The sequence below is a fragment of the Enhydra lutris genome, unplaced genomic scaffold (genome assembly GCF_002288905.1).
Source record: "Enhydra lutris kenyoni isolate GAN:26980312 unplaced genomic scaffold, ASM228890v2 scaffoldscaffold55, whole genome shotgun sequence".
Lineage (NCBI taxonomy): Eukaryota > Metazoa > Chordata > Mammalia > Carnivora > Mustelidae > Enhydra > Enhydra lutris.
This window is the reverse complement of record NW_019154139.1, coordinates 13576863-13601860: the sequence shown is the minus strand read 5'-3', so window position 1 is coordinate 13601860 and position 24998 is coordinate 13576863. Positions and strand designations below refer to the sequence as shown.

The 24998-nt window shown below is 47.8% G+C and overlaps 1 protein-coding gene across 1 annotated transcript in view; it reads right to left on the bottom strand.

Annotated features, from left to right (window-relative positions):
* LOC111157527 (LARGE xylosyl- and glucuronyltransferase 1) overlaps positions 1-24998 on the bottom strand; it is a 566731-nt gene that overhangs the window by 296549 nt on the left and 245184 nt on the right. Inside the window, exons 4-5 of the mRNA XM_022519012.1 lie at positions 21941-22023; positions 6036-6159 (exon numbers count right to left, since the gene is read on the bottom strand). Coding sequence (XP_022374720.1) covers positions 6036-6159; positions 21941-22023 — 207 coding nt within the window. The remainder of the gene's footprint in view (positions 1-6035; positions 6160-21940; positions 22024-24998) is intronic.

Genomic DNA, 24998 nt, shown 5'->3' with positions numbered 1-24998 from the left:
GAAAATTCTTAACCTCCCCTCAAGCCTCCTCTGTGCAAAGATATTTTTTATTTTGAAGATTTCATTTACTTATTTGAGAGAGAGAGAGAATGAGAGAGAGCATGAGAGGGGAGAAGGTCAGAGGGAGAAGCAGACTCCCCATGGAGCTGGGAGCCCGATGCAGGACTCGATCCCAGGACTCCGGGATCATGACCTGAGCCCAAGGCAGTCGCCCAACGAACTGAGCCATCCAGGCATCCTGTCCAAAGGTATTTTTATGGGGCTTCTTTCAGACCCTGAAACCCTATGACTTCCTGTTTGCATCAGTCTCTCCTAACTGAAAATGTCCACCATTTAGGAAGCACATCCCCCCGGGAAACAGGGTAGGTTGCTACCTTTACCCAGCCACCTCGTGAGAGGAACAATGGAAGTATGTCTCCCAAAGGACAGCAGGGTGCGGAAGGGCGGCGCCACAGAGACCGGCTCAAAGGCAACGGAGCAGGAGTGGGAAGCCAATTTTTAGAGTCAGCCACTAATATTTTCTGTAGCCATAGCCCTGAATGTCACTTCATAACCTTTCTGATGCTGGTAACGAGCAGCATCAGGTCTGAGAGAAAAGCAGATAAATTAGGACACCCTAGCTGGACAGGGGAATCCTGAAACAGCCCCTGCCCCAGCCGTCTCCCGTTACAAGCTCGGAATCAGCCTCACCCCAGCTGACGGCTCGGGGGTGACTTTCTGGGCCCACTGGGGCAACATCAAAAGCTGGCTGGGATGCAGGGTCTAGTCTGAAAACGGACAGGGTGGGTATCGCTGATTCGAGGCAGACCGTCCAGAGAGTGCCTGTTTCGTTTGGAAGACAACCGTCGGGTGGACGTGATGGGCCGTCCCGAACCTCAGCAGCGTTGAGAACAGCGTCCTTTTATCTACAGCAGGAAGCTCTACCCCCAGTGGGCCTTGAATGAAGGGTCATGCTTAACACATTTGTTCTTCAGAAACGACCAAGAAAGAAAACCATCACCGAGAGTTTAGAGGACCCTGGTCTAGACTCAATTACGGTCCCAGCCTAAAAGCAGGCCATAGGGGCGCCTGGGTGGCTCAGTCAGTTGGACGTCTGACCCTCGGTTTTGGCTCAGGCCATGATCTTGGGGTCCTGGGACTGAGCCCTGCATCAGGCTCCGTGCTCAGTGGGGAGCCTGCTGGAGATTCTTTCTCTCCCTCGCCCCTCCCCCTGCTCATGCCCGCATGATCTCTCCAATCAATAAATAAATCTTTAGGGAAAAAAAAAATTGGAAAAGCAGGCCACAGTGAGGGAAATCTAACATATGAGAGCCTGGATTATGAAGTCGGGTAGTTCTGGGTTTTAATTCTGGCTTTGCCATGTACGAGGTATATACATGACTTGGGATTAACTAACCTCCCCAAGCCTCAGGCTCCGTATCTACAGAGTGGGGATAACAGTAGCACCTGCCCCACAGAGCTGCGAGCTTTCTAGAAAAGCAGCACATAAAACCCAGGAAGCAAGGTGCCTATAAATAACCCACGTTATACTGCAGCTTAATGGGGTCCAGAGCCTGGAAAGCAGGAATTCTGAGTTCAAGCCCAGCTCAACAGGGGCCGTCTGGTCCCACAGTGGCTGCAGCCCGGGCCTCTCTCCTTCCCTCCAGATCAGCTCCACCTCCCTGGGGCTCCTGAATTACGCAATCCGGTATCTCACAGCCTTTCGCTGGGAGAGGGAAAAGTTAAATAGAAGCCTTTGCATTTTGAGCTGCCTGATCTTAGGCAAATACTTTTCAACTCCATGCTTCAATTTATAAATTATCTGTGAGACGGAGGTAATAGAACTTCTCAGCCCATCCCAGAGGGCTGTCGTCAGGGGGGGGAGGAACAGCATGCCGCCGTCTACAAAGCTCCCCATGAAAAGAAGTCTCCCCCCTGCTCCTGCTCCCCTCCCCCCTGCTGACAGAAGCTACACGTCTTCAGTAGAGTTCGGGACACAAAGACCCTCTCCGTCCTGGTAGCCTGTAGATATGGGGACTCGGAGGCCAGAAACGAATGAGCCCTGCAAACATCAGGAAGACCAATGAGCCTTTCACAGGCCGCGGAGACCAGCTAGCTGAGGATCGCTATTTGCAAATCTACACTAATTGGTCATTACCGAGAGAGGCACACCAGTCCGCTGTGGACTTCCCATGGCTCATTTTTAATCATGCACCAATCCCTCATAAACTTCCTCGCCCCTCTCAGCCCATTCTCCAGCACTAACAGATACAACAGGGGGCCCCCAGGCGTGTTTCTGAGAAATGCCATTTTCAACAGCCGTACAAAGTGATTTCTCGGTGCCCAATGGGGGGAGGCCCTCGTGTGTGTCTGCCGACGGTACCATTGGACACGCTTCCTGAACGCAACCACAGAACCCAGCACGAGCCCTTTCCTCTCCTGTTCTTCCTCCTTTGCTAACGTCAGCGAATGGATGGTGTTCTGATGCATTCACGGAAAGACATTCACCTGTCCCAGGGCTGCTCCTGGGACTTTCCACGGGGTAGCACAGATGGAGCTGCCTTATTTATGCCCCTGCAGGGTCACTGGTAGACAGCTAGCTGGCTGTTTGCCTGTGCCCCAGGGCACAACAGGCCTCAGGAACGTGGTGAGGCCTGACAGTGATCAAGAAACCCCTTCCTAATGGCTTTATTATTACTCTTAGGGACCAGCTCTGAGTTTATCGTCGATCATCATTTTGCAAATATTTTCATAGGCCAGGCATCACACTAGGCATTAAAGATACAACGGTGATAAAAAGCAGACCTCTCTCTGCCCTTCTGGAGCCGATGATCTAGGGGAGGGAAGGACATGTACCAGCGTATTCCACAAAGGCATGAAAGATCACACCCAGCGTTGAGGTCACTGAGGAAAGGTGCGTGATCCTAGGAGAACACACAACAAAGGATCCCCTACGAGACAGCGAATGCACAGAAGGGTTCTCAGAGTAAATGTGGCTTAAGCAAAAGAACATGGAATTACTAGCAATGGGGAAGAGGAGGCCAACTGGGGAACAGAGTTTAAGAGACCAGCAGCCCCCTGGCAGTGGGGAGGAAGGGGCGGGGGGGGGTGGGCAGAGCGGAGGAGACATCTAGTGTGTGAGTAACGGCACACGCAGGCAAAAGATGAAGCCGAGGGAGGCAGGAGCCAGAAAGCGCAAGAAAATGCCACTCAGGGCCATGGTCTCTAACGGGAGCAGGGAAACCACGGAGGGGTTTTATGTGCGGGAAAGGGGGATGGCAGGGCGGGGCATGCTTTTGGGGAAGCCAACGCATGCTGCTGACAGGGAATCCATCTGGGGGATGAATGAGCAGAGCGGAAAAGACTCATTTGGACAAAAACTGTTGGGGAGAGGTCACAAACGCTTAAAGAGGGATGGGGACGGGTGAGCTGGAGGGCAGCTGGGACGTGGGATGCACAGACGTGGGGGAGGAAGTCTCGGTTCTGGAGTGTTGCTCAGTAGGAAGACGGCAGGGATACAACAGGAGAGGCTCTGGCTGGGGCAGCTGGGCAGATCGTGGTTTGGAGTTTGCGCAGCTGGATTCTGTATCAGTCATCACTGCTGTGACCGTCAAGTATGGCAACATCGTGTTTACAAAATGCTTTCCTACTCATTGTCCTTACAGGATTCTGATGCGAGTCTCAAGGGACACAGGATGGCATGATACGGGTGTTTCATTGGTAGGGAAATGAGATGCAGGTGTTCGGGACCTTGAAGGGGGTGGTCAGTAGCAAAGGTCACATTAGAGGATGGGACCCTGGAGGCAATATCCTTTAGAACACATCTGATTGTATTTTTTCTTATTTTTTTTAAGCCATGAAATCTATTTGAATGGGTAAAGGTCCAGGACATAAAATAACGAACAGCTGGTCTTCCTGGATGAACGTGGGCATGCGAGAGTCTGAGCACCCATCCCTTTGCCCACCGTGCCGGGCAAGACCTCAAGGGAAGACCCAGGGTTCTCTGGAGCAGATTATAGCCCTGGGTGCCTTACTCCTTCAGTCTCCCACTGTCCGTGGATTTCAAGAGCGTTTTTTAAAAGGCTGATGATGGACTGATTGATTGATTAGAGAGAGAGAGAGAGAGAGAGAGAAAGAATGCATGCACACAAGCAGGGGTAGAGGGAGAAGCAGGCTCCCAACTGAGCAGGGAGCCTAATTACAGGGCTCGATCCCAGGACCCCGAGATCACCCCTGAGCTGAAGGCAGACGCTTCAACAACTGAGCCACCCAAGGTGCCCTAAGAGCATTTTAATCCCATGTTGCCTTGGCTACAAGGGGAGTGGGGCATTTTCAAAGACCTGCTGCCTTTCAGATGCTGCTGGGCCTTCACGGGAGTTACTCAGTTTAGTCCCTGCCTTGGTGGCTGTCACCATGTCACCCACTGAACACATGTTGGAGTGAAGGCTCAGAGCCCAGATCAGATGGCTCCTCAATGGCAAGCCAGGAAGTGAACTTGGGGTTCTGCTGAACCACTTCTGTGTTTTCTTAAAAAAGGAGAGGCTGCAGGCGTGCAAGGGGCAGGACACAGGACTGCCCAAAAAAGGAGAGGGAGGAAGGAGGCAGAGGGGTCCCACGTGCCGGGTGCTGCGCCTCCCCCTCCCATTGCTTTTCCCCACTGTGTTGGTGCTGAGACCCTGGGAGACAGAGAGGCTTGCTTTCACCTTAATTAGTGTAGCAATTTGCTAAATTTTGTTTTTCCCTTTTAAGAGTGTTAATCAATTTTAGCTCAGAATAGATTGGAATGGCACACAAATTACCACGACAATCCCCAAATGCTAAATTCTGAACATCTCGATCAACCTCAGAGTCTGAAATATGGGAAAATCAGAAACTCCAGCCGGCATCTCTGTGATCTATTTAAAATGTTACGGCTCTGAAATGAAAAGATAATGGCTTTATGAGATTTGGAACAAGCAATTTGCTAGAATCAGCCTCATGCCTAGGTGTTTAGTCCTTCCCAAGGTGATTGGAGATATACCATCAACATATTTCTGCAAAGTTACATGTTCCTCTAACAACAGCCATTTGTTAAATCCATAAGCATTACAGGGGACCAACTGTGCACCAGCAATCAGAAGAGTGAGATGTGCTCCCTGCCCCCTCTCCCATTAAAAAAGTTCTAAACTAAAGCAGTAGGTAGACAAAGATCTCCTCTTTCCTGGAGAGGTCAGGGAGGTTCTCAGAGGAAGTGCAATGCAGCAGAGTCCTTGAATAGGAGTGATGACAAGTAGGTGGAAGGGTGTGTTAGCTAGAAGGAGCAGCATAAGCAAAGCCTCAAACGGAGGAGAGAGTGAACAGAGACCAGAGGTGGTTTCCTAGGGCTCAGTAACAGAATGACTTTCCAGGAAGGACCCAGATGAGACGGGAAGAGTCAAGAACCAGAAGCAGGACTTCTTGAGACTGTGATCTCAACCCTGATCCAGGCAATGTGGCACTACAGATAGATTTTTGGTGAGGAAATGGCATGATCAAATGAGTCTCATTCGGTGAAACCTTCTACTCCAAAACGATGTTTAGTATTTACTCAGTATAATCTTTGAAAGCACATTCACATTTATCCTCTCACTTCTGTCTGCTCATTATCCCATGAGGTTGGTATTATAATCACCTATTTACTGATGAGAAAAAAGATACAACAAAGGTGTAGATTAACTACTTTAAGATGAGTAAATGACAATACAACAAATTAAAACCCAGGCCCCTCTGACTCTGAATTCAGCACTGAGCTCTCTGGGTAGCAGAACCACTGCAGACCTCTGTCAGATGCATACCAGGCCAATGGCCTCCCCCTCTAAAGAAAGTCTTGGTGGCCAGAACCGCCCAGACCAGCATGCATTCTGTCCTGAGGAAGTGGCCCCTTGGATGCCTTCCAGAGTAACATCAGATCTGGGTGGCAAACAGCCTGGCCATTCCCAGCTGAAAGCTGAGATTGCTGCCACTTCCAGTCTACAGGACCACAGCCAAGAAAAGCGTCCAGCTCGAGGAGCTCGGGGAGGCAACCTCGCTGGCCGTACCTTGAGCTCATCTGCATTGTAGAAGTCCACGCGCACGGCAGGCACCATCCAGGTCTGGAAGAGCGTCGCCAGGATCTGCTCCGCGATGGAATCGGCAATGAGGTGGAAATGCAGGGGGTTCCGCCTGTGAGAAGTGGGGGGAAGAGGAGTCAGGAGGGACAAGCGAGGGAGTTCCAGCTGCAAACCCACATTCTTACCAATTTGTAACACGTGGTCAGTTTCTAAGAGCACCTGTGAAAGGACGTCAAGCACATTACCAACCCAATGCTTGCTGGTAACCAGGATGCCAGAGCCGAAAAGGAGAGCAGGCATCTCATCCTACCGGAGGATTTCAGACAGGGTCAAATCGTTGGTAACACTCCATTCAAGCCAACCACCGAACCTGTTACTAGCATATTTGTGTCTCTAAAAACCTTCAACAGAGCCTATGAAACAACGTGGTCAATCCTTTATTTCAACCACCTACACGTTTGGGCATTAGTTTCAGGAGCACATGGACAGAGAATTAAGTCTTCAGACCAGCTGAATGCAACAGACAAGATACTTCTCCTACAGCATGGTACTGAGTTCTGTTTTCTACTTATTCTTCTCCAAAGAAACCCAGGCACCCAAGATGGCATCACTGGGGAACCCCCATCACTGCACACCAGCTTGCCCTCACTTTGAATATTCCTACAGCTTTTATTCGTTCACCTCAACCAGCCGTTACTGGGGGAAGCACCCAAAGTACCAGGCAGCATTATACCAGGGCAAAGCTTCTGGAATCGAATGGAAATGGACCCAAATCCCAGTTGTGGCGTTTATTAGTGGGGATTTGGGACATGTCATTTCTCCCTCCCACTGCTGCTGCTTCATTCTGCAAAATGTTGAGAAAAATCTCTTTATCAGGCTACCGTGTCAATTAGATAAGTTTAATATATAATGCCTATCAAAAATGAACACAGGACCATAAACAGCAGATACGCCTTCTTCTATGATATATACTACCGAGCCAGCAGAAATAATAGCATCAACTGTAATATCACAAATGAGTGTCTTTGGGAAATCTAGAGATGCAAATGACCTGGTTCTTATGACCTTAGGGAGCTCATGCTCGTTAGAGGGACAGAGGACCCACGTGTGATATAAACACATAATTTTATGTTATCAACATCATGTTGATAACAATCACAACACAACACAATGCTCTTTGGGAGTAAAGGAAAAAAAGGGGGTTAATTCTGACTGGGTCAGGAGGACGTGGAGGAGCTGGGGAAGCTGTGTCTTAAAAGATACAGGAATTTGATAGGAAGCAAAGGGAAAGGGGACACAATGCAAGGAGAGTAATGGGAGACTACAGCCTGAGCCCAGGGCGTGCCGGGAGCGTGTGGGGAGAAGTGGTTAGCTGGGACTCTAGGGTCAGAGCAGAGGAGGAGGAGAGGAGAAGAGTGCAGAAAGAAGCAAACGCCCAAGTAAACAGTCCTGACTTCATCAGCGAGGCGTGGGGAGCAGCGTGGCTCACCTCTTAGCTTTTAGCCTCCTGAGTCTCTGCCCAGCCCTGTTCTAGAGACACAGACCCTCTTTCGGCTTCCCACGCCCACTCTTCACCTGAGACTTTGTATCTTCAACTTGCTCTGTAAGTGACCTTGCATTTGCTCATCTGGTAAGGACTTACTGAGCACCTACTACTTGCTGGGAGATGCCGGGAACAAGGTAAGATAACGACTGCTGCCATTACAAATCATGACCTGGCCCCACCCCACCCCCCACCCTTTATACTCTGCAGCCGGCATCTATCTCTTACTCAGCTCTTAGTTCTGAGATCTGCCATCATTTTTCCCTAGAGTCCTTCCCTGACTACCCATGCCTGGCTCAGGGGTCCTTCCTAACAGAGGGTCATCGCAGCACCATGGACCCACCCGTCAGTTTTGATCGCTTGTTGTCCTGTCTAGATCCACACTTAACTGTGAGCTCGGGTAGGTCAAGGACCCCGCCAGTCATGCTCCAGGGTATCACCTCATAATCCAGCTCTGTGCCTAGAATGTGGGAGTTCAATAAAAGGACTGAACGGATGGATGAGGGATGGACAGCGGACAGATCAGGGGAACAGAGGCGCACACATCATGTGGAAGATGAGACTCGCGGAATGTGAAATGAAAATCTGATCTAAGGCCATGTTGGAGGAAGAACAGCCTAGAGGGATTTCAGGAAAAGAGATCTTAGATGAGGGGGGAAATGAAGCAGAAGAAGCAGAAGGGGACACTGCAGCTCCTGGGTTGGTGGTGATGTCTCTAGGACAGGGGAGGCGAGAGGAAAAGCAGCACGATGGAGGAAGATGAGGGGTTTGGGATTGGAAGCACCAAGTTTAAGGTGAGGGTGGCAAAGCCAGGCGGAGCTGAATGGATGAGTCTAGACCTGAGGGCAATCAGCATCCAAGGCTAACCCGCCATACACATGACAGGTGCTCAAGGGTGAGAAACAGGATAAATAAATAGAAGACACAGTCAGGACTGCAGAATTTCTCCATGGGACCCAATGCCTGAACACTGCAAATTCCCCCATTAAGCTATCTCTATTCAAGGGAAGGGGCACAGTTTCCTTGGAAGCCCTATTAGAAGCCTCCCTGTAAGAAGCTACCAGTTGGCCTGAGTGACGATTAGTGGTCGTGTACTAATCAGCCAGTGACTTACCTGAAGGGTTAGTGAAAGGCAGCTGGTCAGAGTCCCTGGCCTCTGGTGCTGGAATTGATACCACCAAGCCTCCCCAACCCCACAGGAGCCACAGTGGAGTCTTAACGCATCGAGAACGGACCAAGGAGAGCCTTTATAACTGCCAATTTGCATTTCTATCCACAATGGAGGAATGCATAATTTTAGACACAGAGTGACAAGACCAAATAGACCAAGCTACGTATATTTGTTCCAACATGATCACGCTGTCCACCTGTCTCCGTCTTCCTGTGTGCGGGCTCTCCAGAGGATACTCACCGCCCAGCATAGAGTCCGCATGGTTCCTGTTCGTCCTTCAGACTTCCCTTTTCAAGTTAGCTCCTCCCAGACACCTTCTTTGAGCTCATCCAGGCCCCTTTTTCCTGCTAACTTGGCATCTCCTATGAAAAACACGAATAGCCTTTCTTTTCTCTCTTTCTTTCTCTCTCTCTCTCTTTTAAAGTAGGCTCCACACCCAGCCTGGAGCTCAGAGTGGGGCTTGAACTCACAACCTGAGCTGAGATCAAGAGTCCAACACTGAGCTACCCAGGCGCCCCCACACCTGCCTACCATTTGTAGCATGACACGTTTTCAAACATGCGGCTCCTTGTCTCTACTGTGAGGTCTTTGAGGACAGAAACCATGTTCTCACCTCCATCCCTGGTGCCCAGAAGAGAGCCTGGCATGTAACAGGTGCTCAAGAAACACTTGGGCAACAGGAAAAGGAGGCCAAAGCCCCTCCTTCTAGGCCCCCACTAACGTCACCGTTCTCTGCCTCAGTGGGGCAGAGCAGGGGTTCGCTGCTTCAGAACGTCTGGGCCGGAGCCCTGGCTGCGTAACTACTAACTGAGTGACCACAAGCAGCTCATTCATCTTCCGAACCCTCAATTTATTGATCTTCAGATCAGGAACATTAACAGGAGGTAAACAGTACTGCACGGTAAGGATTCCGTGATACAACATGAAGTGCCTGGTGTGTAAGATTTTAATGTATGGGAACCACCGGTGTGGTCTGAACGTCTGTGCCCTGCCCCCCTCAAATTCATAGGTCAAATCCTAACCCCTCAGGTGATGGTATCAGGGAGTGGGGCCTTTGGGAGGTGATTAGATCGTGAGGGTGGAAGCCTCCTGAAAGGGATCAGTATCCTTAGAAAAGAGGCTCTAGGGAGCTCCTGCCCTCCCTCCATCATAGAAGGACACAGAGAGAAGCTGGCAATCTGTAACCAGAAAGCAGTACCCCCTCTCCCCCCACTATCAGACCACGCTGATGTCATGATCCCGGACTTCCCAATCTCCAGGACTGTGAGGAATAGGTTTCTGTGGTCTATGAGGCCCCCCAGTTGAGGTATTTTGTTATAGCAGCCCGAGCAGACCAGGATAATCATTGTCAGTGCTAACTTAGGAAACTGTTATTTTCTCGACTGCTTTGCATTACGCTTCAAATGAAGTAATTTCAATTAGTTCCTCCATCCATAAGACAAAAAAAAAAAAAAAAAAAAATGAGTTGAATGAAGAAACATGCAACAAAGAGCTATGAAGCAGTAAGTACATGAAAGGCATAAGAGGGGTTTAGGTGACGCAGGAGCTGGCACTCTCCTCTCTCTATGCAGCTATCAATCTGGCAGAAACACGGAGAGAATGCAAATAACTACACAAACACTGGAACACGGGTGTGCCCTAACACTGGGCCACCTCACGTGACTGCAAAGTTTGGGAATGGCACACCTCCCAGAGAGCCATCTAAATAGACTGATATGGACAGTAAGTGAAGGGTACTCCTAGAGTTGGATGGTGAGCAACCTGCACAACTATACAGGACAGCTCTGCAAGGACATGCACAAAGTTACAGGGGTGCAAGAGGTGACTTCTCGACAGTGCAGAGTCTAGGATGTCTGCACAGACTACGTGGCAATTAAACTAGACCCTTGGATGAGAGGAGATGGGAGGATGGAGGAAGGCATAGTGCAGGATATGACGGAAGAAGGGAAGGAACAGAGGCAGGAAAGTACACAGCATGTCTAAGAAGAACGGCAGTGTTCTTTGGGTGGATCATACAGAAACATTTATTGGACACCTACTGCATGCCAGGGATCAGGAGAATAAAAAGAAAAAGTCAAAGTCCTAACAGCAGGCAGGGCCAGAGTGAGTGACTTCTTTAGATGCATGACTTTCATTATCTAAGAAAAAGAGAGCCAGATAAGATTTGGGTGCTGAGCAGGAAGGAGATCAAAGTTGTAATTTGGGATGTTCATCTAACTACAGAGCAGAAGATGGACCAGCATGGAAAGAGGAAAAGGCCCATGGAGGAGGATGCTGCCAGCATGTGTATGAGGCTTTCCCCTTACAAGCCCATGCTCTGGTCTATTTCAAGCATCTCCCCAGAATGGAGATCCAGAAAGATGCTTAGCTCATCTCTAGGGAAAAACTAGCTGTTTGCTTTGTCAAAGGAGTCCATGTGCCTCATCAGAAGAATAGGAAAACGCTCGATCAGCGGACACACCAGACCCCCGGCGCAGGGGACCACTGAGACCCTGCCACTTCATGGACAGTCTCAACAACCCACTGCAGCTTCATCTCACTGCCGTGAGGCAGAATGCCCAAAACAGCTCTGCTAACCTCCACTTTGGGCACCATCATGAGAATGTGGATCCTGTCAACTGCCCCTCTTGGACCCACAACAAAAGCACCGGAAAATACCACCCAGACTACTTTGCTTCAAGTTTCTGTGTAAACCAGAATGTTCCCCTCAAGTTTTGATCTAGAAATCCAACCACCAATGGGATGGTCGTAGCCTCGTGCCCACGGGCCACTGAGAATCAAGATGGCCTACTTACAACTCTTCTAACCCCAGGTTGACTAAGAATTTGTGGGGTTGGTTAGTAACCTATCTCTCCTCAAGAATGTAAACGCCATGGGGACAGACATTGGTCTGTCATCTGCTGGTGTAGCCCAGCCCCCAAAACCACTCCAGGCATAATAAATAGGGACCCTGAACACATGTCCGTCCTCCCGAATTCCCTGCCAAGGTTAAGGGCACACCGTTCGTCCAGCCTCACAAGCTAGAAACAGGAGCACGACCAGGGCTCCCTCCCCACCCATCTCCCACACAGCTAATTAATCCCACGCCCTGAGAAGCTGCTTAGTCCGGTGAGTACAAACAGGTCTCTGAAGCCAAATTGCCTGGCTGCTGCTTCTCTTGGTTTGTCATGAACTAACGACACGACATTGGGCAAGCATGTTAGTTCTGGAGTCTCAGTTTCAGAATCTGTAAAATGGGGTTGTTACAATCAGATTGAGTTAAAATGTATGAAGCACTTGGAACGGTGACCCACAAGGAATATGGACTTAATAAATGTTAGCACAATGAGTGTATCTGCTCTCTGGTGAGATCTCATGAATATATTCACCCCTTCTCCCCCTTGTCTCCGAGCTGGCTTCCGCCAACAGATCCTCTGTCCTGTGAGCCCTGAACTCCCTCCAAAATGATCACACAATCCCCTGCTCAATGTACGATGGGTAAAGTCCAGCCTCCTTCATGGAGCTAACAGGATCTTTGATAATCTCATCTTGTCCACCTCTCCAAACTCATGTCTTCCTCCTCCCTCCTCCACCCAACCTGCACTCCAACGTTCTCTTCTCCAGACCTGCATGTGACCAAACTCCTCTCCTTCCTGAGGAATAAAGGGCCACTTCCTCAGGGAGGCCCTCCATGGCCACTCCATGCAAAGTGCCCTCCCCATGGCTCCCCCATGGTGCTGCCCTGTTTGGTTCTTCTTAGCACTTCTTAGTATTGGAAATCTCTATAATTCATCTGAAGTTCTATCTCCTGCCCGCTCCTAGAATGTGACCTGTGTAGGGCAGAGATTCTCTACTTTGACAACGCACCTGTCCTCTTGTTTTCTCTCTCTACAACCCCAGTGCTTGGCCAGTGCCTAACCATGGGTACAATGTCAGAGATTAATCAAGTTTTCCTGCAGGCTTGTGTGCGTGCTGTCTCTCTCTGGAGCATGACCACCTTCACATTGCCTTGCTAACTGTGTCCAGTCTTCCCAGTCAATTTAGACACCATGGCGCTGAGAAAGCCATTGCGCTGGGTCACATGCCCTTCCTTGTGCCTCCCACAGATTTCCAGGCTCAAAACACAGGTGAATGCTATCGTCTCCTGACAATTCACGTCTCTGTTCCCTGCTAGATGGAGTCTTGGCACTGGAATCGTGTTTTGTGAATAAATTTATCCCCAGATTTTCACTAGTCCCTTGTAGATATAACCACCCAGTAATTATTTATTGAAAGAATAAATAAACAGACAAGTTAATAATTATAAAGGAGATCCCAATATCCTGTCTAACACAGTTACCCGGTATTACGAGTAACGGCACTTTGGTAAAATGTGGGAGTAAAACTTTTAGCGTTGGGTTGGGCGATGGTCTCTTAGGCACAAAGCCCAAAGCACAAACCACAAAAGTAAATATAAACTGGTTTTCATCAAAATTAAAACCGTTGCTGTTTCAAAGGATACCATCAAGAAAACAGAAAAGATAACCTCAGAATCGGAGAAAATATTTGCAAAGGATTTATCTGATAAGGGAACTGTAACCTTAATACATAAAGATCTTTTACATCTCAAACAATAAAAAGAAGTAAGCTAATTAAAAACTGGGCAAAGGCGGGGCGCCTGGGTGGCTCAGTCAGTTAAGCATCCAACTTCTGGCTTCGGCTCACGTCAGGATCTCACAGATGGTGAAATTGGGCTCCACGCTCAGCGGAGTCTACTTGATGGTTCTCTTCCCCCACTCGCACAGCTCTTACTCTAAAATTAACAAATCTTAAAAAAAAAAAAAAAACTAAGCAAAGGATTTGAAAAGCCATTTCTCAAAGAGGATATACAGACGGCCAGTAAGTACAAGAAAAGATGATCAGCAACATCAGGCATGAGGAAAGGCCAATCAGAACCACAAAGGAGCACTTCACAGCCACTGAAGTGGCTAAACTAAGACGACAACAAGTGTTGGTGAGGACGCGGGGAGACTGGAGCCCTCACTTGCTACTTGTGCAATTGAAAGATGGTATAGCCACTTTTGGAAACTGGTCCTGGGGGTTTCTTCCAAAATTGAGCGTAAAAAAAGTCACCACTGTTGAGCTCCTTGGGAGTCCCATTCCTAGTCGGACAGCAAAGCTGGCTCCCAAACCTTCACAGGAGCATTATCCGTAACTGTGAAGAAATGGAAACAACCCCAGTGACCACCACATGATGAGTGGATAAACAAAACACAGTCAAGCCAGGCGCTGGAGTATTACCGGTGACACGAATAAATGAAACACCGCCACCTGCCATGAAGCAGATGGACCTTGAAAACATGGTGCCCGGCGAAAGAAGTCATCTCGAAAGACTAAATTGTCTAAGACTCCATTATATGAAATGTCTTGAATAATCAAATCTACAGGAACAGAAAGAGGGAGGCTGCCAGAGGATGGAAGAAGGGGGAAACGGGGAGCGACTCCTCACGGATACAATGGGGTTCTTTGTGAGGTGATGAAAACGGTCTAATATCAGGGAGCAGTGAGGGTTGGGCAAGTCTGCAAATACTAAAAACCAACAGACTGTACACATTTGAAGAGTGAATGTTACAGAATGTGAATTAAATTCCAATGCTCACTCATTTGCCTGAGCTGGGAAGTGGCCTGTGAGTTTGGGGGACAGAAGAGACCCGGTCTGCTCAGCGGTTTCTGGGCTCTGTTGCTTGGGGAGCTGCGCTGTACAGCGAATGGTCCACCATGTTGGGAAGGCCGGCAACCGTCAAGGCTGGCCTCTATTGGAAGGGAAACCCAACTAATAAGGACAGAAAAGAGCCTGACTGTGCCCACATGTGAAAGGACATCCTACCGGGCCCGCATTTGAGAAAACGTCCTATAGCTCAGAACTCAGAACTAACTGCAAGGCTATTTCATCCTCCATGTGTGACTTCTGAGTCTTCTTTTTAAAGTCACTTCCTCACTCAGGAAGGTAAGAAATAGTTTTAATGATTCCAAAATCAGCCAAAGGCCAAGAGCCTCCCACCTATTCTCTTTTGTTCACAGGGAGATTAGCAGGTGAGAGACAGATGTTATGGACATATTTACACCAACTGAACTGCACCAGGGGAGGGATAAGAACATCTTCAGAATTTCTTCTTGTTCACGAAACAAAAAAAAAAAAAGATAATTTTCTTGATACAGGATTTGATGTTATTTAATTTTATTTCTGTACAACACCTAAAATAGTCTTTTATACCAGTCACCAATTATATGCATTTTGGGAGCGCAGCTTTAAGCCCACGAGAAAAGGCTTCTATGTGAACCGGCCAGCACACCTTCATATACAACAGGTCCCACGTACCCTGCCGGGGTCTGAACAATACAGACATTAAGTCTGGTCTATATTCAGACCAGATCACACTTTGACAACAAAGAAAGAAGCAAGTGCGTGTTTTATCTTCGGCAGAGCCTGCAGACTTTGCTCATAATGAGCGATGCTCCTGCTGCCTCTGGTTTCCTTAACTGCTCCCCTGTTCCAGGTTGGGATGCAATAAATATGGTAATACAGAGAGCAAAGATGATTAAACCCCAGCTTTCTCCCTGCTTTTCCTTTCTTATCTTGTCAGGAATGTGCCACAGCCCCTACAGGGCAATCCAGGGTCTGCTTTTATTAAAATATACAGGGACATCTGAGCTGAAATAATCCTTAATTATTAAGTTTATAATGGAACTGCAATTTTAGAAAAAGAAAGAGGCTGTGACAGCACCTCCAATGCTCAGTGAATCTGTTACACTTAGAGATTTAACAGAACTCACTGCAGAAAAACACAGCGGCCAGAAGGAGGGTTTTTCGGTGTGAGCTCTTGGTTTGAGGGAGGACAAGCGGCACTGATAATGTGGGAAGATTCAAGGACAAGTGAGTATCACAGCAGAAAAGCTTTCCATGGGGGAAGAACAGAGCAACTTTCAAAAATCAATCAATCAATCAATCAAAAGGCCTCCAGACTTTGACAGAGCCAAGGTTAGAATCCCAGGAGTATCAAGGACTCCCCTATGACCTTGAACAAGCTATTGAACCTCTGTGAGCCTCAGTTTCCTCATCCATTTGTGGGGAAAAGGGCATGTACTGTACCAGACTGGAATGAAGATCAAACACGATGGCCTACGGGACGCTGGTATCTGAACTACACAGAACAGCTGTCTTTGGTCTTATGTACCTGCAGGACCAAATCGCATAGATGTCCTCCTTACCTGTTCAAAGATATCATATGCCCACGGCACCTTCTCTTTTCCCTAACTTTACTGAGGTGTAACTGCCAAAAACTGTATAAATTTAAGGTACACATTAAATATATTATAAACATTTAAGGGGGTATATCTATATATGTCTACACTGTGAAATAATCACCACAATCAAACTAATGAACTTACCCACCTCACAGTCACAAATTCCTTTACTCCATACTTTTTTCCTAAGTCCTCCTAGAATATTAATGTCCAAGCCTTTATTTTATTTAAAGTAGGCTCCATACCCTGTGTGGAGCCCAGTGCAGGGTTTGAACTCATTACCCGGAGATCAAGATCAGAGCTAAGATCAAGACCAGAGGTGAGATCAAGAGTCAGAGGCTCAACCAACCGAGCCAACCAGGCGCCCCCCTCCCAAGCCTTTAAAACCACTATTTACTTCGTGCTCAGCCCCTCAAAAATACATACTTTGATGGAGGGATGAAGGGATGATGACAGAAATCCCAGTAATGATAACAATTCTCTACATGGTCACCCAAAACGATGATTCAAAATAGAAAAAATAATAATGATACTCAAAATAGTGACTTTTTAAAAAAAAAGATTTTATTTATTTGACAGACAGAGATCACAAGTAGGGGGGGGGGAAGGCTCCCTGCTGAGCAGAGAGCCTGACACGGCGCTTGATCCCAGGACCCCGAGATCATGACCTGAGCTGAAGGCAGAGGCTTAACCCACTGAGCCACCCGGGCGCCCAAAATAGTAACTTTTTTTACAATGGAGAGCTCAGACTGGGTACAAAGCCAGCTCTAGCATCCTCTCTACAACCCTGAGCTACAACTTAATCTATGGATTCTCGGCTTCATTGTCTGTAAAATGGGGATAATTATAGTTCTCACCTCATGGAGTCACAGAAGCATGAAATGCATTAATATCTGAAAAACATTAGAATAGACAGCTAGGTTCGTATTTGTTCAAAACACAAAACAGAGGAATGTCTCACACAGATTATCTCTGATGACAGTCCAGCAGGGCTCTAAGAGAGGTTAGGGGACAAACCAAAGCTCTAGAAAGTACAGAGACGTCACCCAGCTCACAGATGGTAAGACCAGAATCAGAGCCTACTTCTGTTTGTCTGCTTTATTCAAATCCTAGGTTCTTCCCATCACAATCTAGAAACTGCTTCTTCAATAAGTTGAAGGTTGAATAAGCAATAACACAATTAGAGGCAGATGCTAGGCACAAATACACTGTTTTATCGTCCGTGTTCTTTAGGGACAAAAGTGAATTTTAAAAAAACAATCAAAAACCCAGCTGCTTGATGTGCAAAGTAAGGGAAGTCACCCAGCTTCCTCCTGCCAACAGGGCTGCGGAGTGTGAGAATAAGGAGATCATCCTCGCAAACAAATATTAAATTTTTACAAGCTGGCCCACCATCCTGCCCAGGAGGTAAACACCTAGCTGCTAAGTAATTTTATTTTTTCCTCTGTTCACTAAAAAAGCTCAGTTTCCTTGAAGAGGAACTATGCTTCCCAGTTGATTTGCAATTGGGAGTTGGAGTTATACCCCCCCAATTTTTCTTTAAACATCCTTCCATCTAGGGGACACAGGCATATACTGTGCTATTTTTCTATGATGTAAACCCTCGTTCACATGTATTTTTGTATTTAGTTTTTCTCATCTACACTTTTCCTTCATCGCAGAGCTTGCGTAATGAGATGACCAAAAATAAACGTAAAGAGGAGACAGAAACAAGTTCACCTTTATTTCTCCTTCTCCCCACACAACACAAAGAACTCCATTTCTAAATACGGTCTCTGCCAGTTTTTCTGCCACTGGTATTTTGACCATGTTCACAGGGCCTGTGCTTACATAGTGGGATAATGTCATGCATATGTTTTCAACTATGTTGTCCCTTACATCATAAAATAGAAAATATAATTTGTCCGCATTAGGACATACAAACCAAGAACATGGCTTCCTACAAAAGGCTGTTCCGGGGCATCTGAGTGGCTCAGTGAGTTAAAGCCTCTGCCTTCGGCTCAGGTCATGATCCCAGGGTCCTGGGATCGAGCCCTGCATCGGGCTCTGCTCGGCAGGGAGCCTGCTTCCTCCTCTCTCTCTCTCTCTGCCTGCCTCTCTGTCTGCTTGTGATCTCTGTCAAATAAATAAATAAAATCTTAAAAAAAAAAAGGCTGTTCCACTATTTAGCCTTACTGTTTTCTAAGTATTATTCAAATTTTTAGGATGATAAACAGTATGTCATAAAAGCGTTTCTGATAGTCTGGATTATCCTTCAAGGACAGAGTCCCTGAAGTAGTCATATAGGGTCAAGGTCTTGGGCATTGACACCATTAAATCTCTTTCCCAAAAGATTATGGCAATTTCCAGCTCTGGTAGGAGTATGTTAAGAGCACCTGGGTATCATTCTTTTACAATCTTTTAAACTAGAGCGTGCCCACTGTCACCAGGTATACTGCAGAAGTAAAAAGGATTGGATGTAACAAGGCAAGCCTTAAATGAAAAGTTGCGGAAAAACTTGTCTGGAAAATAAATCTAATTGCTGTAATTGACAGTGAAAGCCAAAAGAAGCACCCTACCACTATTATTATATTATTATTAGCATTAGAAAGGTACCTCATTTGCCAAAGCATTTTATAATCACATATTGGTTAATCCCCGTAACGTGCTTTGGAACCAATGAAGCTATTTATAGCCAGATTTTCTGAGCAAAAAGTCTTTCAAAAGTTCTTTTGTCTTGATATCTCAAGTCAGGATCGCCAGCACATCAATTCACAGACATGGTCATTTGTCGAATTTCAAGGATGGGAGGGACTGAACTGGTCATCTGGACCAAGATCAAGTAGTCCCTGACGGGGCATGCAGAATTTCCCGAATGCATACTAAGAATCTGCTTTCTTCTCAACTCCCCATGCCTCCACGAAAGCGTGGCATGGCATCAGTGGCCAATTATAAATCTACTGCTACTTTTAAATGTAACATCTTTGTGCTACACAGTGACTGTATCAGTAAAAGTTTATGCTCCATGGGATTCCTTAGGGTTTCAGCAACTACTGAAATTATTTGATTTGTAGCTAAAGCAACAGTGATACTATTTATGCCCAACAACGCCGAATGTTTTTATGGCTTGTTTTTATGGCTTTAAAATTTGCCATAATTGAGAAATAGCACAAATGACTATCTGTAATCATGCAAATACTCTTTTCTAAAAAGGGGGCATTCCCCCACCCCCACCAAGTCAAGGAGGGATCAGAGTTCTTTAGTGGTGACAAGAAATAAACACAAAAATGTTGAGAACCACTCATCTAATTCAGTGTTAGCAGACAAAACGCCTGGTTTCAAGCATTAGATGAAGGCTGCAAGAACCCGTACAAGGAGTCTTAAAAATAGCACAGGGGCAATGGCGGTAGAGAAAGAGCCTCTCACTTTAAGTCAGAAGATGAGGTTGAGCCCCGCTTAGTCATTCTTTATTCGGTGTTTCCATCCCCTCCTACGACGTGCAGCTGGAATCCCGATGCCAGCCACACAGAGCTAAGAGGAGGGAACGACAGACCCTACCACTAGCTGACACTGTTCTGTGACCTGGTGATTACTCATTTCTCTCCTTTCCCGACTCTGGGTTTGAGGGGTGGAGGCGGGGAATCCCCCCACTCCTGGGTGGGGAGCAGATCTGCTTGCTGACTATCAGCACAGCAGGGCACCAGGAAAAGACCTGCCCGGGTGAGTTCAGTACAAACAACAGAGCGAATAAATTTTGTCCTCAACCTACTAAATTCTGGGGTGTACGGATTCACAGCAAAAGTTAAATAACCTAAGAACTAAAGTCTAAAGGGTTAAAAGGACCTGCTGAAAGTCACTCAGTATAGAGTGGCATGAGTGTGGCACCAGGTCTGACCCAGATCTATTAGTTAACTGGTGGAATAAATATATCTTCAGGTTATTTATTAATGACGCTTCCCAGATTCACTAGTTAAACAAGTAAACATTGACTGGGCATCAGACACTTGTGAAGTCCATCCCTAAGATATGGAGAATATAGAAACATAAGGCATGGTTTCTGTCCCCACAACTCCCATATTCTACTAAACAGACAAACGTGAATAAATAAAAGACAACGTACTAAGTGCCGTGATAGAAAGATGCACAGGGCACTATGGGCTGGGAGAAGGGGAGCCCTGCCCAGACTTTCAGGTACAGGTGGGCCTTCTGTTAAAAGGATAAGGAATTTGCAAAGTTAGGAGGGGTAAGAGGAGGGAGGAGGTGAGAAATGGACAAACAGAGCAGCATGGGGAAAACAGGCATGGCACACCCTGGAGAGCATGGAAGCTAGAAGCAGGTCATTGTTGCTGGAGAGTAAAGTCCCAGCAAGGGGAAGAGAGAGCAAGCATGCTGAGAATGACAGCAGGTCCCGATGGTCTGTGTGCCGTGATAAAGAAGCTTGATTCTCTCCCCTCCACGACAAGAAGCCAGTGAAAAGTTTGAAGACATCAGATGTGCCTTTCTGAAATATTACCTGGCCTTAGAGGCCGGATCTGTGGGGACTGGAAGGAAGAGGAGGAGAGAGAACATGCAGACCTCCATTGCCAGGTGCAATAGGGATGAAAAAGGGATGAAATTAACAATATGAAGAGGGAGAAGTTCCAAGTGCATCACAGGGGGCTGGGTGGGGGGTCTGAGAGAGAAAGCAGAACCAACTGTCGGTAACTGCACATTGATCTTTGTTTCGTTGAGCTCTAAGAGCTTTTTGCCACTGTTCCTACTGCTCAGGACCCTTTGGCTCTTGGCTACAGCCATGGATAAGCTTCATCTAAACCCTTGGTAAGAATGTTAGAAAAGAGCCAAAGATACTGGCTAGAACTACAAACTCAATTCTGGATACACCAATAGGTCTAGATATCAATCAAGCCGAACAGTGAAAACACAAAAGAAAGTTCATGTTAAAAAGCAGAAGCAAATGACAGGAGTTTAACTTGGCTAAGAGTTGACTTGGGAGAGGAAGGATCACTTCCAGGTGGAAGAGAAACCCAACCTTTGCAGGGCTGTCTCCATGCGGATCCACTAGGACCCACAGACATCAGCTACGGGTTGGAAAATTTCAGCTTCATATAAGGCAGGACTTTCTGATGGTTAGAAATGCCCAGACGTGGGACAGGCTATGATGGACTAGAGTAAGCAAACTTTATGAGTTTGCTACAGCTGTCCTAACAGACTACCACGCATTGCAGGGGAAGGGGGTGGTGCTTAAACAACAGAAACTTAGTTTCTATGGTTCTGGTGGCTGGAAGTCTGACATCAGGTGCCGGCAGGGATGGGGTCTCCTGAGGCCCCCCCTCCTGGGCTTGGAGATGGGCGTCTTCTCCCCATGTCCTCTGTGTGAGGCTGTGTCCCAATCCCCTCTCTGTATCAGGACACCAGTCATACAGGACTACAGTGCATTCATAATGCCCCAATTTGATTGAATTACCTCTTTAAAGGCCAACCTCCAAATACAGTTCACATTCTGAGTTACTGGGGCGAGGGCTGCAACACATCAATTTTAGGGCGACACGTTCAGTCCATCACACAACCTGTCCACAGGGGCGTGGACACAGAGAGGTCTGGTGACCGCCAGGCAAGGGAAGGCCAGCAAAGGAACGGAAGCCTCAAATCTGGAGCGTCCCTGAAGCTCCCGTTAGGTCTAAGACCTACAACCCTCAACAACGTGGGACAGCACCTCATTGTTGCTGTTAAACATTATTAACACAAAATTTTCCGCCGGGTTCCAGACAAAAATCACACTCTCACAGCAGCTTTGATGACTGATGAGAAATGCCGTTCTTCTGCACCCCACCACCCCCAAGGGGGCCTACAGGCCGCAGTCACACACACGAGTCACATACAGGAGACGTGCGCCCAAGCCTCGTGCACCAGCCCACAGAGCACCGCGGCCGCGCTTACCTGTGGAACAGGACGGACTTGACCAAGGTGACGACGTCGCGGCTGGCGTTATACCCGGCACAGACGATAGCAACATGGATTGTCTGGGAAGCAAAGAACACAGGGCAGGCGGTCAGACAGATGGAAGAGGGCCTTCCTAGTGCTTCAGACCACGTGGAAAAGAAAAATCACCCCGATCTCTTGGGGGAATCGTTAGAAAACAAAGGGCATAGTTTGCAGCTGCGGAAAATAACTTGAGATGGTTTTATTAAGGCCTGTTTAATCGGTTTATGGGGCTATCATCATTTGGAAACCATTAAGACTCTTTGCAATTACATTTTGGGGACGAGAGAAAGGGTGATCGGCTCAAACAGGCAAACAGTGAATCCCCTACCCCCACTCTGGGAGACGGTGACAAATGGTGACAAGAGAGAGGAAAGAAATACATCCCGAAAGGAAAAACTGACAGTCAGGGATCTTAGACTGAGAAGCAATCGCTTGAAGCTAGGAACAATTCTCGCAAGACGTCTCAGGGTAGGGGCGCCTGGCTGGGCTGAGAGACCGGTGAACGTCTGTAACAAGGGCCCCAGCTGGGACACCATTCCAAGAACTGAAGGCTGGCAGAACTGAAGGGAACCTTATGGCCCACCTCCTCTGAGCAGTCAAGAGCACAGGCTCCAGACATGAACCCTGGCTCCGTCCTTTAGCCCCAGGCGACCTGGGAAAGTGGTGGCAGGAGGGGACTGAAAGTAACCCAAGGGCCATAACACGTCCTGCAGGAGGTCATGGAGTACACAGGGGATAACACCAAGAGCAGAATGTGGTGCTGGGCACACTGCCTTCCAATCACAACAGAGATGGTCTCTAGAGCTGAGCTTCCCAAACAGGGTCCCTTGGCACCCCAGTGGGCTGTACCATGAATTACAGGACACGAAGTCACTTATCTCTTCAAGGGAGTGCTCAAGGCTACCAGGCAGGGCTGGCTCCCTCAGGCTGGGCTACCCTCCAAGCTTCAGCAATCTGACAAAGATTGAGAACCCCTGCTCTAGGCCATCCCATACAGAAAGTCATCTGGCCTCTCAGAACAGTTCCATGAATGAAGGGTTCATGCCTCTGGGTATATCTTTTACGGAAGCGCAGCCTTCCCTGAATTGAAATCGGCCTCCTAACACCCACCCCAGCCTGCTCTGTCCTGGGAGGAAGGCAGAACAAGCACGTTCCCTCCAGCACCCTATACCTAATGAAACCACTCACAGCCCTTGTTCCCAGGACACAGCTTCTGGAACCTCCATCACTCTAATCAGCTAGTTCAAAATTCAGTTCTGTTGACTGTGCACTGCTTTTGAAACTTCCTAGGAGTCTAGAATTACTTGAAAGTAAAAGGTGGGGAAAAAAAAAAAAAAGGCCAGGGGAGGGGTGGAAGGGAAGAAAAATGAAGTTCTGGTATCCTCGTCCCTCCCCTCCAGGCTCTCAGGACAATGACCTCTGGTTCTCAGGCCTTCTTCCCCACCCCACCCACCATATCACCCAGGAGTTAACTCAGGCTTAGGCCGATGGGATTCGAACTCTGGAACAGAGATTCCTTACCCTTCTAGTACACCAGAAACACCTGAAAGATTTTTAAACTACACCCTATGCCCCAACCCCACCTCAGACCAATTAACTCACTGTCTCTGATGACCAGGATCTAAGGTTCTCCATTCGAGACAAACGTGACCCCCCTGCCCTGCCCAGAACGTCCGACAAAGTTTGGAGTCCTTTTCGGTGGTCACTCCTGGGGGGAGGCACAGGCAGGGCTGCTGCTGACCCCCTACAAGGCACAAGGTGGCCACCACAACAGAGAATTATCCTGCCCCAAAGCTCACAGGGCTGTCATGAGGAAATTCCGCTTTCAGAGAGAAGCAAGAGGAGGTGCGGGGAAACTGAGACCCACAAGCTCCCAACCCAACCTCATCTCACATAAAATTAGACCACACTGTGCATATCTTAATTTCTCCACCTGCAAAACGAGGACACCACAGCTTATCTCTGGATATTCTCTCCCAAAGACTCAGGATGAAACACCGTAACGTGAAATGCAACTGTCACCGTTTCAGTCACGAACGAAATGAAAAGGAAGACGCCTGCACGAGGAGACAGAGCCAGGAAGGGGATGAGAATGGATAAAAGCTGAATCAGGCTCTCTGGAACCACAAATATTTAAACACAAGATATCAAACGCTGTCTTGGCTTCAGGGTTCAGGGGCTTTTGAAAATGGTCCCATTAAACATAAGCACGAGCACAAACATTCTCAAACCCTCTACATAATTTTCCAATCTCTTTAGTTTCATCCAATACACCTTGCCACCATGAATAAATTCATCATGGGGAGCCGCAGCAACAAAGCCCGCTTCCCCCAGGAAGGCAGAAAATCCAAGCGCCGTGAACGTGCTCTTTGGGGAGTTCTGGACGGTCCCAACTTTTGTGGGGACAGGAGTGAATGCCAAGAATGGGACGGGGGCTGGGTTCAGAGTGAAGAGGGGACAGGGATGGACACTCCTTGAAAGCAGAGTCACAAATATGCTCTCACCACGATAACTTGGTTTGGAAGCTACGAAGTCCAGGTTTCAAGTGTTTCGATGTAGTGACTTAAAGATGACCGACTGATGGTCCCAATGACTGGGACATTTCTCTCCTCAGAGTGAAGGGTCTGAACGTCAGATTCAGCGACCACTGGCCACTTATCAAGAATTCCTCCTTATATCTTAGGTAGATGTCATACTTGCCTTTACTGGTCCCAAAGCTCGGACAGGGGTGATGATCTTATCGCTCTTAATCTTGATCTTAAAGCTCCATCACCCTCGCTGGCTCCCATGCGTATGGCCCTGGGAGCCTTAATGGTCTTCCTCTCTTTTGAATGTGCCACTGGTCTCCTTCTAGGACCTGACCAATTCCAGTGACCCTCCCTTAGCCTCGCATGGGTCCTGGTGGCTGGAAGGGAGGCATAGGTGGCCCTGAAGCTGATCCCGAAGGTGAAACGAGGCAGGAGAGCACCAACAGAGCAAACTGGAGAATGCGTCAGCTGTGTTTATAAATTCT